The sequence below is a fragment of the Aegilops tauschii genome, chromosome 7, assembly GCF_002575655.3.
Source record: "Aegilops tauschii subsp. strangulata cultivar AL8/78 chromosome 7, Aet v6.0, whole genome shotgun sequence".
NCBI lineage: Eukaryota > Viridiplantae > Streptophyta > Magnoliopsida > Poales > Poaceae > Aegilops > Aegilops tauschii.
This window is the reverse complement of record NC_053041.3, coordinates 400,384,982-400,405,570: the sequence shown is the minus strand read 5'-3', so window position 1 is coordinate 400,405,570 and position 20,589 is coordinate 400,384,982. Positions and strand designations below refer to the sequence as shown.

Sequence of the window (20,589 nt, the reverse complement as noted above, 5' to 3'; positions counted from 1 at the left end):
CATACTCAGGTGCCTGGCAACCCGGCCTTCGGCTGCCTACTGGTGCTCCCGGGGTTCTCAACCCCCGACAGCTGGCCAATGCCTATCACGCCGCCCCGACGTATGCTCCTTATGGTCATTACACCAGCGACGGCGGCGCCTACTACACACCTTAGCCGGCCCTGCTCCCGACGCCACCCCCACCACAGCCGGCCAATGCCTACTACACTCCCCAGCCGGCCCTACTGCCTTCACCATCGTATCCGCCGGCACTGCTTCCGACGCCACCCTCACCTGCGACGCCGAGCTGGGATCAAGCTGCCTTTCTCCAGGCCATGAATAACTTTGCTGCACAAGGAAACTCAGGCACGGATTGGATCTTTGATTCAGGGGCCTCTAGTCATATGTCTGCATCTAGTAATTGGTTATCTTCTTGCACTAAATCTCCTTTCCCTTCCATTATCCTTGGAGATGGATCATCTATTCCTATATATTGTGTTGGTCAGGCTCAACTTCCCTCTTCCACCAAACCTCTTTTACTTCGCGATGTTCTAGTTGCACCCGCCCTCATTAAAAATCTTATCTCTGTTCGCCAATTTACTTGCGACAATCTAGTTTCGGTTGAATTCGACCCTTTTGGTTTATCTGTGAAGGATTACCTGACCAAGGCCGAGATCGCTCGCTTCAATAGCTCCGGTGATCTTTATTCTCTTAATGGAGTTCCTGCCACCACCCCTCCAACATCCATGCTGGCCTCCGTCGATCTCTGGCATCGTCGCTTGGGCCATCCCAACCCCGCCGTCTTAGCTTCTATGCTTAGTGAATTTACCATACCATGTAATAGGGACTCTCATAATTCTGTGTTTTGCGAGTCTTGTCAATTAGGCAAACATGTGCGTCTTCCCTTTAGTACCTCTAGTTCTTGTAGCACTTATCCCTTTGAATTAATACATTGTGATTTATGGACCTCTCCCATTGCAAGTGTTTCGGGTTTTAAATACTACCTTGTTATCCTAGATGATTTCACCCACTTTGTCTGGACTTTTCCTCTACGCAACAAATCCGAGGTCCATTCTCTTTTCCTTAATTTTCAACGCTATGTGTCTGTTCACTTCTTCCTCCCAATTCGCTTTATCCAATGTGACAATGGTCGCGAGTTTGATAACATTAAAAATCGTACTTTCTTCTTACAACATGGCATCCTGCTTAGGTTCTCATGTCCCTACACATCCCCTCAAAATGGTAAAGTAGAACGCTCTCTTCGCACCCTCAATGATATAGTTCGCACTCTCCTCATTCAATCATCTATGCCTCCCAAGTTTTGGGCTGAAGCCCTACACATGGCCACCTTCCTTCTAAATATTCGACCTTCTAAAACTAAACCCAACACTACTCCCTATTATTCCCTCTTTCTTTCCCACCCCGACTACTCAGCGGTTCGTGTTTTCGGCTGTCTCTGTTTTCCCAATGCCTACGCCACTTCTGCAAATAAATTGTCACCACGCTCTATCCCATGTGCTTTTCTCGGCTTCTCTGACGAGCACAAAGGCTATCGCTGTCTCGACCTTCACACCGGACACGTTCATGTCTCTCGTCATGTCACGTTTGCTGAGCACATTTTTCCTTTCTCACAACGCACTACTACACCATCCAACACCCCTAGCTCCGCAAACACCTCCTCTCCCCGTCCTTTCCAACTATATACTCCCCTACCTGCCGAACACAACTTATCACCACCACCATTAACACCCACCATAGCCAATCCCAACCATACACTCACCCCACCCGAGACGTCCCCAACACCCCCGGCCCCTGCTCCCTCCCCACCAGCCCCGGCCCCTACTCCCACTCCACCACCCAGCCCTACTCCTTCGTTCGACTCTTCCGCTGCGCCGGACTCACCAGTACCCACCTTACCCCCTCGTGCTATTCCTACAGCAGCCCCGATTAATGATCATCGCATGCGTACTAGGGCCAAATCAGGATTTCATCAACCCCAAGACCGCCTAAACCTTCATACCTCCGTATATCTCACTTCTCTTCCAAAGAATTACAAAAATGCTCTACTTGATCCCAATTGGGCCGCTGCCATGCAAGAAGAATATAATGCTTTACTTCAAAACAACACCTGGCAACTTGTTCCTCGTCCTCCCAATACAAATATTGTTTCTGGCAAATGGATTTTTCGCCAAAAGTTCCACTCCGATGGGAGCCTCTCACGATATAAAGCCAGGTGGGTTTGTCGTGGCTTTTCTCAGCAGCAAGGAATTGATTACGAAGAAACCTTCTCTCCTGTTGTTAAACCTAGCACCATTCGCACCGTTCTTAGTGTTGCTGTCTCCTCTTCATGGCCCATTCACCAACTTGATGTTAAAAATGCTTTCCTCCATGGTTCCCTTCAAGAAACTGTCTACTGCCAGCAACCTCTGGGTTTTGAAAATCCATCCTTTCCAACTCATGTATGTCTTCTTCAGAAATCTCTCTACGGTCTTAAACAGGCCCCACGAGCTTGGTTTCAACGCTTCTCCTCCTTCATTCAAACAATAGGCTTCACTCCATCTCTCTCCGACACCTCTCTTTTTGTGTATCATCAAACTTCTGACACTGCCTATTTACTTCTCTATGTAGATGATATCATTCTTACCGCCTCCTCTCAAAAGTTCTTAGATCATATTGTCTCTCTTCTTAGATCTGAATTTTCTATGACTGACCTAGGACTCCTTCATCATTTCTTAGGCATTGCTGTTGTTCGCGATTCCTCTAGCCTTTTTCTTTCCCAACGCCAGTATATTCTTGATCTTCTTAATCGTGCTGGTATGCTTGACTGTCAATCATCTCGCACTCCTGTCGATACTAGTTTTAAACTTTCGGCTACCGGTGAACCCTTTTCCGATCCTACTCTCTATCGTAGCCTAACAGGTGCTCTCCAATATCTCACCATTACTCGTCCTGAAATCTCTTTTGCTGTTCAACAAGCATGTCTCTATATGCATGATCCCCGGGTTCCTCGCTATAATCATGTTAAACGCATTCTTCGGTATTTAAAAGAAACTCTCAATCATGGTCTCCACCTCAATAATTCTTCTCCAAACTCGCTTACCGCATACTCTGATGCAGACTGGGCTAGTTGTCCTGACACTCGAAGGTCCACTTCCGGTTTTTGTGTTTTTCTTGGTCTTCGAAAAGACAGGTTACAGTCTCACGTTCGTCGGCCGAGGCTGAGTATCGCGCTGTGGCACATGTCGTTGCAGATACAATCTGGATTCGGCAGTTACTCTTCGAGCTACACATGCCTATTGAGCAGGCCACTATTGTGTACTGTGACAACATATCAGCAGTCTACATGACCAGCAATCCAGTTCAACACCGACGCACAAAGCATATTGAGATTGATATTCATTTTGTTCGTGAAAAGGTTGCTCTTGGTCAGGTTCGGGTGCTTCATGTTCCCTCTACGGCTCAGTTTGCTGACATTTTCACCAAGGCACTGCCTACTAAGCCGTTTCAAGATATCTGTTTCAGTCTCAACGTCGTCGAGCCTGCCGTTGATACTGCGGGGGGATGTTAGAGTAGTCATTATGGTATACGACTTCTAGTCCAAGTCAGTTTTGTACCCCTACCCCAAGTCGGTTTGTACCCTCTTATATACTCTTGTATGCCGCACCAAATCATCAATAAGCAACAGTTTTATTCAGCTTTCACTAGTGTCCACCTTCTCAGCTGATGCATCATCATGAACAAACAACACACAATTGGTGAGTATTTTGTCAGGAACTAGCCGGTGCAGTTGGTAACTCCAGCGCCCTCTTTCCACACGATACATATCAGTAGCATGTGCCAAAACTTCTGCATAACCTAGTCTGGTTCTGTCCACAAGAATCTCAACCTCCAACTGATTAACTTTCAACAATTTTTCCAAATAGTGAAACCGAGCAAAAAGATAATCCATACCATCGGGTGGATCTTCAACACGTGTTTCAAAAATTATAAAGCTTTGATCAACACATAATTCAACGCAATCACTTCATAAGTCACATCAACAATTGTTGCGAAAATAGACCCCTCTTTTCTCCTTGTTTCCCCTTTATAGAAACAATCCTTTTTTTCATGAACGGTCCCATGTTTATGATCATGATCATGATCATGCCAGACAAATCCCACTTGATCATCCCCAACCACAGAGAACTGGGCTGTAGCCCAGTGGCAAGGACACAGCGGTGTTTCTGGGCAATGAAACCCTCAAAACTCCACCGCCCCATCCCCAGTCAGACCAGGGCACCGGAAGAGGAGAAGGGGGGAAACATGTAAGGTCAACGTCATCGACTTACTTGCGCTCATGGCCCCGACGGAGCGCCCCCCTCCCCTCTTTTGTTTTGACAGTTTTCAGAGTTAAAATTATGCGATATTTGAGTCGAGGGGGATATGGATCCATCAAAAACGATTTTTAGGGCCTCCGCAAAAAAAAAACGATTTTTAGGGCGCAAATACGCTTCCTCTTTCACTGAAACGTGGCTGCCCGGTTTAAGTGTTTAAACGAGAGGTCGAGTGGTCCATGTGATTCTGAACCTCAAGTCTACCCCCTCCATTAATTTCTCCCCGGATATTCAGAACAAGGACCGGTGTCCTCCTACAAATGACAGGAAAGTACTCCATTTATGGGGGCGTTTACGTCCTGACAAAATCTTGCGTCTGCTGCCTCCGTGGAGATCTTCCACTGTAGCCGCAGCATTGCTATACAAAGCTACGGGGCAGCGACCAGTCACCAGTGTCCAGTCAATCCAGTTCAGTAAAAGAGGGGTTCTCTTGTGTCTTGAAGAAAGCTGGATTTTACCCTTGCCATTTGCCGTGTCGTGGACAGATGGATATGGATGGAACACCTGTTGTCCTGTCTGCTGCAACAGTCACACACAGCGCAACACACGGCCCCCTTCTCTCTGTACTGCAGACTTTCACAGCTCGTGCATGTGCATCCTTTTAACAAAACAAGATAGAGAGAAAAATGAGAGAGAGAGAGATGGCATGGGGCGTGGAGATGGAAGAAAGATATAGGATTCTTGTCCAGCTTTTGCTGCCATATGTCCGTAGCGGAATTGCATGCATGGGATTCCATCCCAGCCCATTCCAGCAATTCTCACTGTAGAAGCTCCGCACTTGTCGATTCATTTTACCTAGCTTAATACTCAAATCAATTACTAGTACCCATAAGAAAGTGCCTATATCGAGGTGAAGGAACATGCAGTATGACGGGATATTAGTGTCGTGCTCAGCACTGTTCGCTCCTAGACCATAGGTTGTATGGAAGCCAAACCAAGGGTCAAACCAAAAAGTGGGACCTTTTCACGGCAAGCTACACTGCCGCTGTTAGGCTCCTGTTTTTAATCACAGGAGCGTACTGTACTGATCTAGCATGATTAAGAACACAGGCCGGCTAAACTTCATAGTATTATTTTTCAAAGAAAAAGATAAGCATGAGGAACTGTCCGATTTGGGAATGCTCATCCCGTAGACAGAGAGTGCTTGGATACGTTTTATTCTCATGACTAAAAGTAGTGGGATTAAAACTTACTAGCCTCATCCATGTTTGGATCCAAATACTAAAAAGACTAAAATCAAGTTAATGAGCATTTATTATCCTCCAAACCCTCCAATTCAGAACTCGCATGTGTTAAAGGAAATGAGTTAAATGAGGACAGAGAGAACTAATCCACATTTTAATAGGGGTGCCCCTGACTAAAAGAATTTAGTCTAAAGACTAGTTTTATCCCCTCTTTAGTCAGGGGTGCTTGGAACGATCCAAGCACCCTCAGATTCGGGCATGATGATGCGATCATATCTTGGGGGGGCCTAATCTCATGATTAAAACCACATTTGTTTCAGCAGCGCAGCGAGCAGAGTCGAGACTAACTAGCTCATCACCAGCGCCCTGCCATCGTTGCCTAATCACTAGATATACTAGTAGTAATGAAATGAAACGGTGATTAGAAAATGAGTAAACACGTCGCCGCACCCAACTAACCTTGGTCCCCCCTGTGTCGTATCCCCGTTAAAAGAAGAGAGATAAATAATGCCACGAACATGTGCTCCGGAGAAAAGAAGGTCCCAGACATCCATTCCACCATCCCTCTCCTGGCACAAGAAACAAATGCTCAAGGTGGGTGCTGCATTGCATACAAAACAGAGAACAGTGCAACCATCACAGTTCCGTAACATGGGTAGGCTCCAAATCAGATGATAAACAAATCAAGTAGTACTCCGCCAAAGATAATTTCGTCCTGCAAAAGAAAAATAAAATCAGACGATGGTGAAATGTCCTCGGATGGCAAAAGACGATCTTGTGCCATCATAGTATATCCGTTTGAAACACATAACTTCCCCTTGATTGATCTCCACAAATCTTCAGAATTATACTGAAACCATCCGTGCGCGTGCGTGCAGTTGGACAAAAGATGGGGGGTGACGAAATGCCCTCTGCCAAGGACAATTTTTGTGCTATCAATCAAACAAATAAGGAAACCCGGCGTTTCAAACGGTACTGTGATTGCCGTTTGATGTGAAATTTACGCAGGAAATAAAAACGAGGCCATGCCAGGAAAGCCAAATTTTGCTTTTGGGCGAAACAGAGTTATTCTGGCAGTAAAGGATGAGCAAAGGACGAGCAGAGAACAGCACAGCACAAGAAGCGGTGGGGTCACGAGCCCCCGGCATCAGCAACAGTAAATCTGACGCCACCCCCTCGGCCACACCGTCCCTCACGCGCCACTCGGTCACCGACGCGTGGGCCGGGGTCCAACCTGTCATGGACTCGGCTCACGGCCAACACTGCCCCGTCCGTTACGATTCGGCCGTGACATCCTCTCGCCAAAAGACGAGCATACCCCTGCTGTTCACAGGTATCTACGGCTGTAAAGCCACCGAGGGGCGATGGCACGCGGCCCGAGGCGAGGCCGGCCTCCGATTTCCTCTACGCCAGTCTCCACCCAGGCCTCGCGGGAGCTAACCATCCGTCGACTTCGGGCGTATTTACGCGCTCTGCCACTGCGCTGCCCCTCGTCTTCTTCTTGCTCCTGCGGCCCTCCACCCCGCCTCCCTCCGCTTCGCTCGCGTTATTAATGCGGTGGCGGCGGCGGTGGTGGTAAATACCGGGAGCGGACTGGAGAGTGGCGGTGGCGGTGCCGGTGCCTAAAGGCTGTGCCGGTTTTCCTCTCCTCGTCGTCGTCGGCGGCGGCGGTGGACGGCTTCGGGGTGGCAGGGACGTAGGGTAAGCTTTCTTTCGGTTCGAATCCCCACCTTTCCTCTTCGCTTCTTCTGGATTTTCTTCTGGTTATTCGATTAGCGTGTCGCCCTGATACTCTGATTTTTCGTTTTCTTTTCCTTCTTTGAGGTGCATTCCTCTATGGGGAATTGCGCTCCCGTCTCCCTTTTTTAATCCCCCCGCTGCCAGGTTTTTCTAACAAGAACCTCAATTCCCAGGTTGTTTTTTCTCTCCTCTTGTTTTCTCTTCTCAGATGCATTCTGCATTTACGATTTTGTTTCTTCCTCTTTGCGAGTTCTTCTTTTTTCTTTTTTTTTACCAGTGCAAGATTGATTTGTTCAAAACCGTACACCCAAATTCTATCTTTTTCTGCTCCCAATATTGATTGTCTGCGCGGTAAATGCTGTTTAGGGTAAATCGCAGCGGGAGGGAGTTTGTTTGCTGAAAAATCGCAGTCCACGGCCTGCATTTTCTGTTACCAAGAATCTAAAAATAGATGGAAATTTTAGATGGGGAATCTGCTTCGTGTTTCAAAATTTCGTGTTACTAGCGTGCGATGCATGTGCTTTTGTTGACACAAGTCAAAATTGCTCCTCAACACTCGTCCGCATTGCAGGATTCAGCCGTCTGCAGTCTTCAGTTGTAGAAGCAGCCTGCGGAGTTGATTGGAAGCTTTGCAAGATGATTGAGGGGAGGAGGCATTCCGTTGATATCCCGATTTCGAGGGCTCTGGTCGCTGTCATGAGGTCCAGATCTCTGAGGGACCCAGACACCAACTCGCTGGCCAAGTTCTCAACCAAGAAGACCATCTGGGAGGGGTGTTCCCTCGAGGAAGATGACGTGGAGGCAAGCAATTACGGCAGGCACAGCTTCAGCTACAACATGTATGATCATGTCCAGAGGAGGAGGGAGGAGTTTGGCAGCCGCCTCGCCAACTCGCCGATCAACATTATCAAGGCCAACGCCCGGGTGAAGGCGGCGCTTCATAACCAGAACTGCTGCTCTGCGATCCCCGGGATGTCGAGAGCTGCCAAGGACAGGGCTTTCTCTCTGGTGATTGAAGGGGAAGAGCTCGGTCGGAGTGAGCCCCAGGAAGGCGCAAGAAGCTTGCTCCAGAAGTACCGGCCAAAGTCTTTCTCTGAGCTAGCTGGACAGAATGTTGTTGCACAGTCTCTTTCAAATGCTGTTTCTCAAGGAAAGCTTGCTCCGATCTATCTCCTCCATGGTCCGCACGGCATTGGCAAGACATCCGCGGCTAGGGTATTTGCAGCGGCGCTGAATTGCCTCTCTCCAGGTGGGAACCAACCTTGTGGGCACTGCGAGGAATGCGTGGCCATATTCTCAGGAAACAGCAGCAGTGTGGTAGAGGTTGATGCTTCCAAACTGGATTGCAAATCTAGAGTTGCTGTCTTGCTCAGGAATGCCTGTGAAATTCCTGCTTCTTCGCACTTCAAGGTACTTATTGTAGATGATTGCCAACATATGGACAAGGAGGGATGGTACTCCATCTACAGTAGCCTTGAAGGGATCCCTGCAAGCTCAATATTTGTCATGATAACATCCGACATCGATAAACTACCAAGCAACTCCGCTGGATGGTGCCAGAGCTATAGGTTTTGCAAGATAGACGATGCAGAGATTGTCCGCCGGTTGAGCAAGATTTGCACAAAAGAAGGTATGGAGTTCGAAGCTGAAGCGCTGGAGCTTCTTGCTCGCAAGGCAAGTGGTTCCATTCGGGATGCAGTTCAAATGCTTGACCAACTAACTCTGCTCGGAAAAAGGATCAGCAAATCAGTAACATACGACCTAGTAAGTTGATTTACTCGAGCTTTCTAACTTTATAATATATCATCAGAAAATATGTTATCCTTTTTTCTTCTTTCAACCTATAAATAACCTCCAATTATATTTTGGCAGATAGGTGATGTCTCAGATGAAGAGTTGCTTGATCTTCTTAATCTGTCTATGTCATCAGATGCTGCTACCATTGTCCGGAGGGCTAGGGAGCTTTTGAGTTCAAAGGTCGATCCCATGCAGCTATTGGCTCAGCTTGCAAATCTTATCATGGATATCTTAGCTGCGAAGCACCCCTCAGATTCTTCAGAAGTTAGGAAAGTTACTGGAAAAAATACATGTACGTCCACTTCCCTTCCTAGGCAAACTTTAAAGTTGTGCGAGCTACATGAGACGTAGCGGCACACAAATCTGCAATTTTGTTGATGATTTATAGCACTATCCCTATGTGTGTATGCAAGCTTACAGTGTACATGGATCTATTATTTCCATATCCATCTAACCCTGTCTGTGCAACTTCTCAGCTGCTGAGGTGGACGTGCACAAACTTCGGAATGCGCTGGAAATACTTTCTGAAACCGAAAAGCAATTGAAAACCACAAAGAACCAGTCCACTTGGCTCACCGCCGCTCTGTTACAGTTCAATATGAGAGAGCCTTACTGCCTAGAAGCCCTGGATGATACTGCAGTTTCAAGCATGTTCACAGAGAGTCAAACAGGTACCCCGTATTCTCCATCTGAAAAAGGCATGCTGCATTAATGCCGAATATCTCAAATTGTTTCATATATCAAATATCATTATGAAACAAATCTCTGATTACAGGTGTCTATTTTTCTGACAATCATGCTATTAATTATGCAGACGACGGGGCTGCTGCCCTGAAAGATGAAAGCTTAGAGACCAGTTCTCATCTGTGCTACCAGAACAAACTCGGATGTCTGGATATGAATTTAGGAGATCCAGATGTACTGGAGACGATATGGATGAAGGCTCTTGAAAACTGCACATCTAAGTCACTTCATAATCTGTTACAGAAAGATGGAAAGTTGTCATCCCTGTACACAACCCAAGGTAATTAATATAACTGTGTGTTTGAACTTTTACTTTCTTTCGAAGGAAGATTCATTTGTCATTCTATCTTATGAAGTCATGTCCCTGCTTCATATAGCCCTTCTTTCCCGTTCATCCGTTATACTACATCTTTATCCAGCCAGTTGCTCAATGCCGCATTCCAAAAAACACATACTGAACAATGTATCATGTAGCAAATGTTCGCACCTGCCAAAATAAGTTATTGTTCACCATCAGATGGTACATCATGGCCACAGTCCCTGTTTCTTTTAACGCGTGCACTATGCTCAGAGTTCTGATCTTCTGCAGCAATTGGCACAGTGTGAGCAGTCAGCAATGGTGACATATTATATAAGCATCATTGCATGCCCGCTGAGGATGTTTCAAGTCAGATTTTCATTCTATTTATTTTCGGATTGCAGGTGTGGCGGTTGCTGAGTTACAATTCTGTCATCCTGAGGAGGTGCCAACATCAGAGAGCTTCTGGATGCCACTTGTGGTTTCTCTGCAGAATTTGCTCAAGTGCAATGTGGACATTAGGATCAATCTTTCTCCAATCTCCATCAGCAATAGGACTGTTTCCAAGAATTCGTCGGTCAGCCTGGTCATGCAATCCAGAGAAGATCAACAGGCGCAGAATCCAGTCGCCACAGACTGCAGAACCGTAGCTTCATCCAGAAGGGAGTGCCCTTTGCCACCGCTCCCAGGACAACAACCCAAGGAGAAAGCATCTCACATCCTGGGATGCCTTCACGGTGCAGATAGCGACGCGGGAGATGCGGAGTCAAGGATCCTGAGCTACCAGAAGATCTCTGTCATTCCTGAAGCATCCACCACAGGGATTGTCGCCTCGAGAGCTGGAGAGCGCACACCAAAGGTCGACGAACTCAAAGGTCGTCGCCGCGGTGGCTGTTTCTCTGAGATTCTACCGTGTGGTGCGTGCGCCCCCTCCCGGAAGTCCCAGCCGCGCGACAAGCACAGAGCTCCGCGGTCTCGCAAGGGACTCTTCAGCTGCTGTTTCTGCAAGATCAGGCCAGACTGCAGAACAAGAGCTGACGCTGTGTACAGGTCCGAAACTCAGGAGGTGTTCCATGGGTAGCAAGCATGTTGTAGCTTAAGTTAGGAGATGAGCACCGTTGAAACAAGGCTGATAATGTTCTATCATTTTGGTACGGATGTGGGTAGCCAAATTCCATTGAAAGTTAGATCAATTTAGGCGAGTCTTTGAACTGCAGCCTGCTCCTGAGTTCTGACTCTAGATGTGCATCGTAGATGTCAGAGTACAGTCCAATAGGTCTTCTAAACTCTACTGGTAGCGCAATGATATAATCCATCGGAAAACATCCTTTTGTTGCGTTCATGAGCAATCGCTTTATTCTTTGTTAATCATTTGTCGTCATCATGCAAATCAACTCAAGAGATTGCTGTAGAGAATTAAAATGGCATATAGGATGTTGGCGAGACCGGGACGGATCCGCATCGTGTCGGCAGCGTCCTTGTACTCCCAGGCTAACCAGCTCCTCCTTTTCAGGGCCTTTTTGATTCGCAGAATTTTGAAAACATAGGAATAGAAAAAGTATAGGATTGAAGTATCATGCCCACTTGAATCCTATAGGATTAGCAAGGAGTGTTTGATTTCACGAGAAAAGCAAAGAAATTGTAAACAGAGGTTGGAGTGGATGTTAGATTTTCTATAAAATGTAGTACAAAAGATTTCATTGAAAAAGTTCCTGTGGGATTCAATCTATGAATCAAAGGACAAACGTAAGAATTTTTTTAAAGGATTTCAATCCTCAAAAAATTCTATAGAATTCCTTTGAATCAAAGGAGTGGGGGCTCCTCCTTTTCAATGGGGCTATCCGGCGCCAAAGAAAGTCATCGCCTACCATCTCAAGGGTCAAGCGGGCAGCGCGGAGATCCATGTCACGCTACCGGAGATGGCGTCACCTTCAATTTGCGGTGAATAAAAATGGCGGAACAGAGGCACGTTGGGCACCACCCCCAGAAAATTCCGGGTCCGCATCACCTCATCAAAGAATGCCGAGAAAGGAGGGAGCAATCCACAATAAACAAATCCGGTGAAGAATGCGAACTTATCTGCGCCCGCAGGAACACTTGCGGGCAACACTTCGACAGCTTCATGGTCCTTGGTCTTCACTGACCACTGGAAGGAGTACCGGGCCGTGAGGTCGGAGACTTTCAACGCGGGCGGGAAACAAGTGTTTTCCCTCCGCATCTGCGTCGGCATCGCCTTCTTCGACTTCTCCGGCGCCTTTCCTGTCTTTTCCGCATCCTTGGTCGCCCTTGTTTTGGGAGCCATGGCTAGGAGAAAGGGATATGGAGGGAGGCGGAAGCGGGGCGGAACAGCGAGGTGCAGTGGTGCGAGGAAGACGAAGGTAGCAGCAGCAGTGGGACATGGAATTGGGGATAGGTGAATTCAGTAACGCTCCCGACATTACCTTTTATGGGGAAGAAGAGGGGGATGGCCTTTCACCGCGTACCGTGGCACGCCTTTTTAGGCGCACGGTCCCCACTTGTGTCTTGTTCCGTCTCCCCCACGATCTCGCAATGAATGCGAAGATCCGCTATCATCAGCACACAGTAAAAGGTAGTGGGTGGCAGTTACCACTCGCCATGGGGAGGCCGGTGCGTGTTAATGGGCCTAGCCTAGACAAACGTTGTGCACACGTGCCTGGCCCGGGCCCAGGGGCTCCTGTCAGTGTTGTAAACATCGGGTGTTTATACCCCTGACTACGCACCGGCAAGTGGTAGCCTCCACGCCAGAAAAGGCATGGCAAAAGGTAGATCCATCCCAAGATACACAAGTCATGGTGAATAATACCGTGAAGAAGACCTCGAGGCAGGTCATCGAGAAGATCATCTCAAGATCAAGACTCAGGCTGCCGAGAAGTTACCTTTGTTGGGAAACGTTGCATGGAAAACAAAAAAATTCTACGCACACGCAATGATCTATCCATGGAGATGCATAGCAACGAGGGGGAGAGTGTGTCTACGTACCCTCGTAGACCGTAAGCGGAAGCGTTTGACAACGCGGTTGATGTAGTCGAACTTCTTCTAGCTCCGACCGATCAAGTACCGAACGTACGACACCTCCGAGTTCTGCACACGTTCAGCTCGGTGACGTCCCTGAGGAATTTGTTCTGACTGGGGAGTTAGGAATTCGCCAGTGTGGATTGCCTACAAGTGAGGATCATGATAACCCTGAGGAATTTGATAGTCAAATTTCCGACCGTTGCTATGCTATGCACCAGCTGTCCCAAATTATCTACTCATCTAACGGTCATATCATTGAAGGGCATTTATGTCTTATCATGTCGGGCTACTCCCTAGGCTATAAATAGCCGCCCCCTACAACCACTAGCTGGTTGGCTGCTCCGAGAGAAACTGACACTTGTCATTGAGAGCATCCCATCCTCCGAGGACTTTGAGCGAAAATCATCAAGCGAGAAAAACCCAAACCCAAACACCTTCAAACCCAAAGTGATTGAGCATCACTGAAGAGATTGATCCTGTGTGGATCCGACGCTTGTTACCTTTGAAGACTGTGCATCTTCCAGATGGTTAGGCGTCATGGTCTAGAGCATCCAAGAGGAAATTGTGGATCGCCGAGTGACCGAGTTTGTGAAGGTTTGGAAGTCACCTAAAGACATACCACGAGTGATTGGGCGAGGTCTGTGTGACCTTAGCTCAAGGAGAATACGGTGAGGACTGTGTGTCCTCAGGTTTAAATACCTAGCCACTCCAACCAGACGTACAACTGTCATAGCAGTTGGAACTGGTCTACCAAATCATTGTCTTCACCGAGCTAACTGGTTCTATTTCCTCAACCCTTCCATTTCCTCATTACTGTGTTGTGTGCTTGTTCATATCTGTTTGAAGACTTTGACTGAAGACTTTCTCAATTTCCTCAGTTCAATTTCTTCAGTCTGTTTGTCTTCATCCTGTTTTATCCTGTGCTTATGCTTTCTGTACTCTATGTCTGTTTTCATTTCATCATGATGTCCATGTTTATGTTATGTCATGTATGCATCTGAGTACTTATTCCGCTGCAAGTAGTTCTTCGCTTAGGAATTTCCTCACCCTGAATTTCCTTAGTGAAGAATTCATAAAAATCGCCTATTCACCCCCTCTAGTTGACTTAATGCACTTTCAATTGGTATCAGAGCAAGGTACTCCCTTGTTCTGTGTGATTTTGGTTTAACCGCGTGGAGTTTTAATTATGTCGACCGTAGGAATGAAGACTGTGTCATGCCCCATCTTTGACGGTCATGATTATCCCAAGTGGAAGGCCATGATGAAGAAGCGACTCATGGCGATGAAAAGCGAGTTGTGGACCATCACTGAGATTGGTCTTACCGATCTGTGCAAGATGGCGGAGGCTGATGACATTCGCAAGTACACACTTCTCGACCTCACGGCGAAGGACATCATCTGCTCCTGTCTGTCTCAAAATCAGTTCAGAAACATTATGCATCTCAGCCATGCAAAGCTTATCTAGGACTGACTCTCCGAGGTCTATGAAGGTCATAGATCTGACCGCGATCCCTGGTTTGAGGATTTTATGGTATCACGCAAGGCTATGACTTTCGAGTCAGAATCATCATCCTCTGCACCATGCCTTATGGCAAAAAGTGCCAAGGTAACTGAATGCTACCTGTCTGAGTCAAGCGATGATGAATTTGGACCCATCTACACCAAACATGCTTCCCTTGCCACTAAACAACAAAGAGCTTTGGAAAAGGTTCAAAATATGCTTAATGAGAGTGATGATATGTTGGGTGAAGAAATGGATCGCACTAAAACTTCGACTGAAAATCTTCAGACACTTCAGTCCAAGTTTGATAATCTTCAGTGTCATCATAACACTGTCTTATCTGATCATGAGAAGCTTTCTTATGAATTTCTTCAAAGAAAGCAAGATCTTGAAAAGCTAAGTGTGAGTTATGAAGATCTTCAGAAGGAGCGTGATACATTACTTGCTCAACAAATCAACGCTGCTCAAGAAGAATTTATTCCTCCATGTTTGAAGTGCATTGAACGTGAATCTGCTAATTCTTCACCTGAAAGTTCAAATGCTTCTATTGCTGCAAATTCTTCACATGTCTCTGCTATCACTAATTCCTCATCTGAGGATATTGCTAGTATCACTGACAATGCAGGGCTGAAGGAATTGTATATGACAGGCATGTACAAAAGCCTCAAAGGGCATCAGGCTCTTTGTGATGTGCTTAAAAAGCAGATCCTCAATAGGAACCCTAGGAAAGAGGGTATTGCCTTTGAGAGGAAACTCAATGCTGATGGAACATGCTGGAAGCCTGAGCAGTACCCCAAAACCTCATGGCCGGGTTGCCGCAAAGGGACCTCCAGTTGATCTATCTACTTTATCTGGCTTTACATGTGAATCTACTCATTCTTCTAATGAGTCATTTGACTCCAACTATAAGCTGTTCAAAAATCAGAATGGTGAAGTATTTGCTAAATATGTTGGCACTAACTGCAGGAACGGTTCCCCTATGAAGAAAATCTGGGTTCCCAAAAGGTGCCTTGAAAGTCTTCGGGTGAATGTCATCATGACACCACCTGTGAAGAATAGGAACCCCAGATCAAATTCTTCATATGGACCAAATTCTTCATATGGATCCAAGTCCTCATATGGACCGAATTCCTCACGTGGATCAAAATCCTCATATGAACATCATCATGCTAACACTTCTGTTTCGCAGGGAAGATCTAAGGGCTATGTAAATGAGCATTATTCTTCTAACCATTATGTTCATAAGTCCTCGAAGAATTTCTCTGCTTATTCATATGCTTATGCTAACTCCTCTTATGTGAAACAAAGTGGACTGGCTTCTATGCCACCTTTCTCTTATGGAGCTCGTAGAATGATGAACTCTTTGCCACCCCTTCAGATGTGGGTGGTGAAGAAAAAGAACTAATCTCTTATGCAAGGTTAGGTCTCCAGACGTACTTAAATGTCTGAAGAATTTGCTGGAGACCTGAAGATGCTTGAAAGGACGCAAGCTAATCATGAAGAAATGAACTTTCATTTCTCACGTCCTCATACTACTTTATCTGTTCTATTTCTTGATGAAATTGATCTGATGAAATTGATGTCATATTCTTCACTGATGAAGTATATGAGTTCGTAAGCTGCACTAATTCATCTGCAGGATGTTCAACCCAAAGCCACTGAGTGGGTCCTCGATAGTGGATGTACAAATCACATGACTGGTGAGAAGAATCTATTGATGGATGCTCCCTTATCTCCATCGCATCTGAAGCATATCACCTACGCTGACAAAGGAAGAAGCAAGGTATTGGGTCTAGGTAAGATTGCAATCTCAAAGGATTGACACATGGACAAAGTCATGCTTGTCGAGTCCTTGGGATTCAACCTCATGTCAGTCTCAATGCTTTGTGATCAAGATATGGTTGTTATCTTTGGCAAGTATCGTTGTGTTGTGATCATGGAAGCTGACCATTCCAAAGTCTTCGAAGGCTTTAGGAGAGGAGATCTGTATATTGTTGATTTCTCTACAGGACCACAACCAGCTATATGTCTACTTGCAAAAGCTTCAGAAGGCTGGCTATGGCATCGACGACTTGGTCATGCTGGCATGAGGAACTTGCACACGCTCGCGAAGAAGAAGCATTTCATTGGCATTGAGAATTTCAAATTCCTCAAGGATCACTTGTGCGGAGCCTGTGGAGCTAGAAAGACGACCAAGGCCAAGCATCCAGCAAAGACTATCATGACAACCACTCGACCATTTCAATTGCTTCACATGGATCTCTTTGGTCCTAACCATTATTCTGCATTCACTAATGAAGCATCTCTATATGGCTTTGTTATTGTTGATGATTACTCTCATTACACATGCGTACATATCGTCACTTACAAACGTGAAGTGCAGGAAGTCTTCAAACGATTTTTCTCAAGGGCTTCAACCAACTTTGGTGTGAAGATCAAGCACATCAGAAGTGACAATGGAACTGAGTCCAAGAATACTGGTCTTGATGACTATCTTGATGAACTTGGTATTACTCATGAGTTATCTGCTCATTATACTCCTCAGCAGAATGGCGTCGTGGAGCGCAAGAACATGACTCTTGTTGAGATGGCTCGCACTATGCTTGATGAATACAAGACACCTCGTCATTTTTGGACTGAGGCAATTGATACTGCGTGCCACATCATCAACATGGTATATCTTCACAAATTCTTCAAGAAGACTGCATATGAACTCCTCACTGACAAGAAACCCAATATGAGTTATTTCAAAGTCTCCGGTGCTAAATGTTGGATTAGAGATCCTCATCACAGTTCTAAATTTGCACCGAAAGCACATGAAGGTTTTATGCTTGGTTACGGAAAGGACTCGCACACCTACAGAGTCTTCAACACCGTTTGTCACAAGGTTGTTGAAACTGTAGATGCGCGGTTCAATGAAACTAATGGCTCGCAAAGAGAGCACCTACCACTTGTGCTAGATGAACAGTCTCCTGAGGAAACCATCAAGTTCAAGGCTACTAAGGATGTCATTCCTACCGAAGAATCTGTTGAAGAAGTTATTCCAGACCGTGAAAAACATCATGCTGGTGCACCTGAGGAAAATGGCTCTAAAGAAAATGCTGATCCAATTCCTCGTCGCCAACCAGCTCATCCTCGTGTTGCAAATGAAGTGCAGATTGAGAAAATCATCAGCGACATCAACGCACCAGGTCCTCTCACATGCTCAAAAGCTTCACATTTGTCTAAATTTTGTGGGCACTTTGCTTTCGTCTCTATCACAGAGCCCACTAAGGTAGATGAAGCATTTCTGGAGCCTGAGTGGATTCAAGCTATGCAAGAGGAATTACATCAGTTCGAGCTCAACAACGTCTGGGAACTGGTCAAACGTCCAGACCCTTGCAAGCACAATATCATCGGCCCATAGTGGATCTACCGCAACAAGCAAGATGAAAATGGCCTTGTGGTGAGGAATAAGGCACGGCTTGTAGCTCAAGGCTACACACAGGTTGAAGGAATTGATTTCGATGAAACTTTTGCACCTGTTGCTAGACTTGAGGCTATTCGCATATTACTTATTTATGCTAACCATCATAATATCATCTTGTATCAAATGGATGTGAAAAGTGCATTCCTCAATGCTAAGCTTGAGGAAGAAGTATATGTTGCTCAACCACCAGGTTTTGAAGATCCAAAGCATCTTGACAAAGTCTTCAGACTCAATAAGGCCCTCTATGGCCTCAAGTAGGCCCCTCGGGCGTGGTATGATACTTTGAAGGAATTCCTCGTGAAGAAAGGCTTCAAACTCGGTTCACTTGACCCAACTCTTTTCACCAAAACTTATGATGATGAACTATTCGTGTGCCAAATATATTGATGATATTATCTTTGGCTGTACTGACCAACGTTACAGTGATGAATTTGCCTATATGATGAGTGAAGAATATCAAATGTCTATAATGGGAGAATTGAAATTCTTCTTAGGTCTTCAGATACGTCAACAATGCAATGGCATATTCATATCTCAGGAGAAATACCTCAAAGATGTACTGAGGAAATTGGGCATGCAAGATTGCAAAGGCGTCAAAATTCCTATGCCCACAAATGGCCATTTATGCACTGATGAAAATGGTATTTACTTCGATCAAAAGGTATACCGCTCCATGATTGGTTCTTTATTGTATTTATGTGCATCTAGGCCGGATATTATGCTTAGTGTTTGCATGTGTGCCCGCTTTCAAGCTACACTGAAGGAATCACACCATAAGGCTGTGAAGCATATTCTTCGATATCTAGCTCACACTCCAACACTTGGATTATGGTATCCCATGGGCTCGACTTTTGATCTCATTGGATATTCAGACTCTGACTATGCTGGTGATCATGTGGACCGCAAGTCAACATCAGGCACATGTCATTTCCTCGGACGATTCTTGGTATGTTGGTCCTCGAAGAAACAGAACTGCGTATCACTCTCTATTGCTGAAGCTGAGTACATTGCTGCTGGTTCATGCTGTGCTCAATTGCTATGGATGAAGCAAACCCTCAAGGACTACAGAATCAATGTGAAGAATGTGCCACTCTATTGTGACAATGAGAGTGCCATCAAGATTGCTCATAACCCAATTCAGCACTCAAAGACAAAGCACATTCAAATTCGTCATCATCTTCTTCATGATCATGTGTTGAAGGGTGACATCTCTATCGAGCACGTGAAGACTGAAGAACAGCTAGCCAATATCTTCACAAAGCCATTGGATGAGAAGATATTTAGCAAGTTGCGGTGTGAGCTAAATTTCTTAGAATCTTTGAATGTCCTTTGAAAAGGACACACATCCTAACACTTATGCAAAATTGATGACTTAGATGTGCAACACATGAAGTAACGTTTTTCTTCAATCAATGAAGACTAACACCCTAAGTGTGAAGAAATTAACGAAGAATTTGATTCTCGGAGCCCTACAACAATTGTACGCGGTGTCTGAAATCAGCATTCTTATACGGTGGGTTACGCCACCAACAAAAGTTGAAAATCTTCAATTTGAGTTTTTCTTCAGTTGTGAAATTCCTCAGTTGTTCAATTTCTTCAACTTTGCATTATCTTCAATGTTTCCGTCGTTTTTCTTCATTGGATATATAAATATATATGAGTTTATGTCCTCTACAACATTCACTTATAGCTATTTCTTCAAGTTGCCTTTTTTCTGCTAAGTGAATGTGATCGGACCCTTCCCCCTCTATGCTAAACTCAACCCAGTCTGTTCATAAATTCTTCATGTGCGTTCTATTTGAAACCCGTTCAAAATCTTCACTGTGTCCTTGTCAGCTGAAGAATTTGTGAACGAAACCTTAAAAATTCTAATATGATTTTTTGGCTTTTGCCGCTCAAACCGTTCCACATTCCTTGATACATTATCCCATTCACCCACGATCTCACACGATCTCCACCTCTCTGTACGTGGGTGACACTTGTCACACGAATGAGAAGGGTCAGGGGTACGTTCGTCCATTTTCCTCGGGCGAGCGATTTTTCACCTTGGCTATAAATACCCCTCACCCTCCTCAGACTGTTTTTACTCCGCTCGACCTCACTCCCTCGCTCGAGCTCTCAAAACATAGCACCGTCGATACTTCTATCGTCGTCGGTGAGGAAGAGCTTCGCTGCCTCGACCTCGACCTCGTCGCCGTCATACTCGCGCCGGCCGCGGATTTCTTCACTCCGCCGCCGCCGTAGCTGTCTTCCTCTGCCAAGTTAGGGCGTGGAAGATCTGAATCGACGAGCTTCAAATCTACTATTCACAGTACGTCGTGTTATTCGTCAAGGGTAATTAAAAGTTACTTTTACTGCCCTTGTTGATTCCTTTGATTTCGACAAATCTTCAAAAGGTGTTTATTCTTCAATCTTCACACTCTAAACACCTCACACAAACATTGTTGATCTGTTTCCCTAAGCTACAT

General features: G+C 45.7%; 1 protein-coding gene across 1 annotated transcript; it reads left to right on the top strand.

The window, feature by feature from the left end:
* Nucleotides 1-6,914: 6,914 nt before the first annotated feature.
* LOC109760991 (protein STICHEL-like 2) lies at nucleotides 6,915-11,457 on the top strand. The gene is made up of 6 exons (XM_020319793.4): nucleotides 6,915-7,237; nucleotides 7,848-9,040; nucleotides 9,149-9,365; nucleotides 9,550-9,744; nucleotides 9,888-10,097; nucleotides 10,520-11,457. Exons 2-6 carry the CDS (start codon nucleotides 7,913-7,915, stop codon nucleotides 11,194-11,196), a joined length of 2,427 nt encoding a protein of 808 aa, XP_020175382.1. The 5' UTR covers nucleotides 6,915-7,237; nucleotides 7,848-7,912; the 3' UTR covers nucleotides 11,197-11,457.
* Nucleotides 11,458-20,589: the final 9,132 nt, after the last annotated feature.